At 32.4% G+C, this 1,310-nt stretch overlaps 1 protein-coding gene across 1 annotated transcript; it reads left to right on the plus strand.

Annotated features, from left to right (window-relative positions):
* Positions 1–624, plus strand: LOC129308829 (probable glucan endo-1,3-beta-glucosidase BG4). Its single transcript, XM_054950219.1, has one exon. The coding sequence runs from the start codon at positions 1–3 to the stop codon at positions 622–624; it is 624 nt and encodes a 207-aa protein (XP_054806194.1).
* The last annotated feature ends 686 nt before the right edge of the window (positions 625–1,310 follow it).

Genomic DNA, 1,310 nt, shown 5'->3' on the forward strand with positions numbered 1-1,310 from the left:
ATGCAGAACTTTCAAGTCGTACTCGATGGTCGGAACTTGAGCAGCATCTCTATGACAACCTGTGTGGCTACGTCCGTCTTCGCAAATTCATATCCTCCTTCAGCATCTGTATTCGCAGACAATTCGAGAGAGGTCATGACAAGGATTCTAGGGTTCCTCGCAGCTCAACAAAATCCTCTTTTGATCAATCTCTATCCCTACTTTGCATATGCGTCTGATCCTGTGAATATACGCTTGGACTATGCTCAGTTCACAGCACCAGGCGTGGTGGTTCAGGACGGAGCTTTAGGATATACGAACATGCTTGATGCCATGATCGATGCGTTCTTCTGGGCGATGGAGAAAGTGGGAGTGAATAACGTTGGCGTGGTGGTGTCTGAGAGTGGATGGCCTTCTGGTGGAAATGGCGAGATCACGAATCCGACAATGGCTGCTACTTACAATAAGAACTTCGCTAAGCGGATCACAACACAGAATGGAACGCCAAAGAAACCAGACGCTGTGATTCCAGGTTTCATTTTTGCAATGTTCAATGAGAATCAAAAGCCTGCTGGCGTGGAGCAAAACTTTGGACTCTTCATTCCTACATCCAGGCAACCTGTTTATCCGGTTTTTCCTCTTTAAAGTGAAATTCTTGAAAATTTAAAAATGTAAATTTAAAAATGCTTGAAGCATATGATGCTTACAAGTGAAATTCATCAATAAAATATAAGTATCTAATTACTAAAAAAAATATAAGTATATTAAGTTGATTAATTTATACTTTTACATTTGAATATATTATTATAACGTTAAAAACATTATATTATAATTTTAGGAAATAAAAATTAATATTATGATTTTGTGAAACATTAAATATATTATTATAACGTTAAAATTATTATATTATAATTTACTCACCAAAAAAAGTTATTGTAATTTTACATGGACCATTGATAAGGTCATAAGAATTTATTTTTTTCAAGTTTTTAAAAGAAATTATTATTTTAATTATGGATTTAATAAATTGATTTTAATACTTCTAATTTCAACTGTCAGTTTTCAATTATTAATTTTAGGGTTAATGTGGAATTTGGATAGTTTAAGGGCGATTTAAACCATATACTCATAATTAATACTCCCTCCATTTAAAAATATAAGGCATTTTTTGAGAAGTTGGATATTCAAATGTGTAAGGCATTTTTAGTTTTTCGAGATATAATCATTATTTTTTTTCTAAAAGTGCACCTATTGATAGTGACTTTATATTTCTTATAGGGTGTTTAATAAGTGTAAATATAGAAAGATAAAGTTAATTTAAAATAGGTAAC

The sequence above is a fragment of the Prosopis cineraria genome, unplaced genomic scaffold (assembly GCF_029017545.1).
Source record: "Prosopis cineraria cultivar Desert tree isolate PC_DT_omini unplaced genomic scaffold, ASM2901754v1 PC4, whole genome shotgun sequence".
NCBI lineage: Eukaryota > Viridiplantae > Streptophyta > Magnoliopsida > Fabales > Fabaceae > Prosopis > Prosopis cineraria.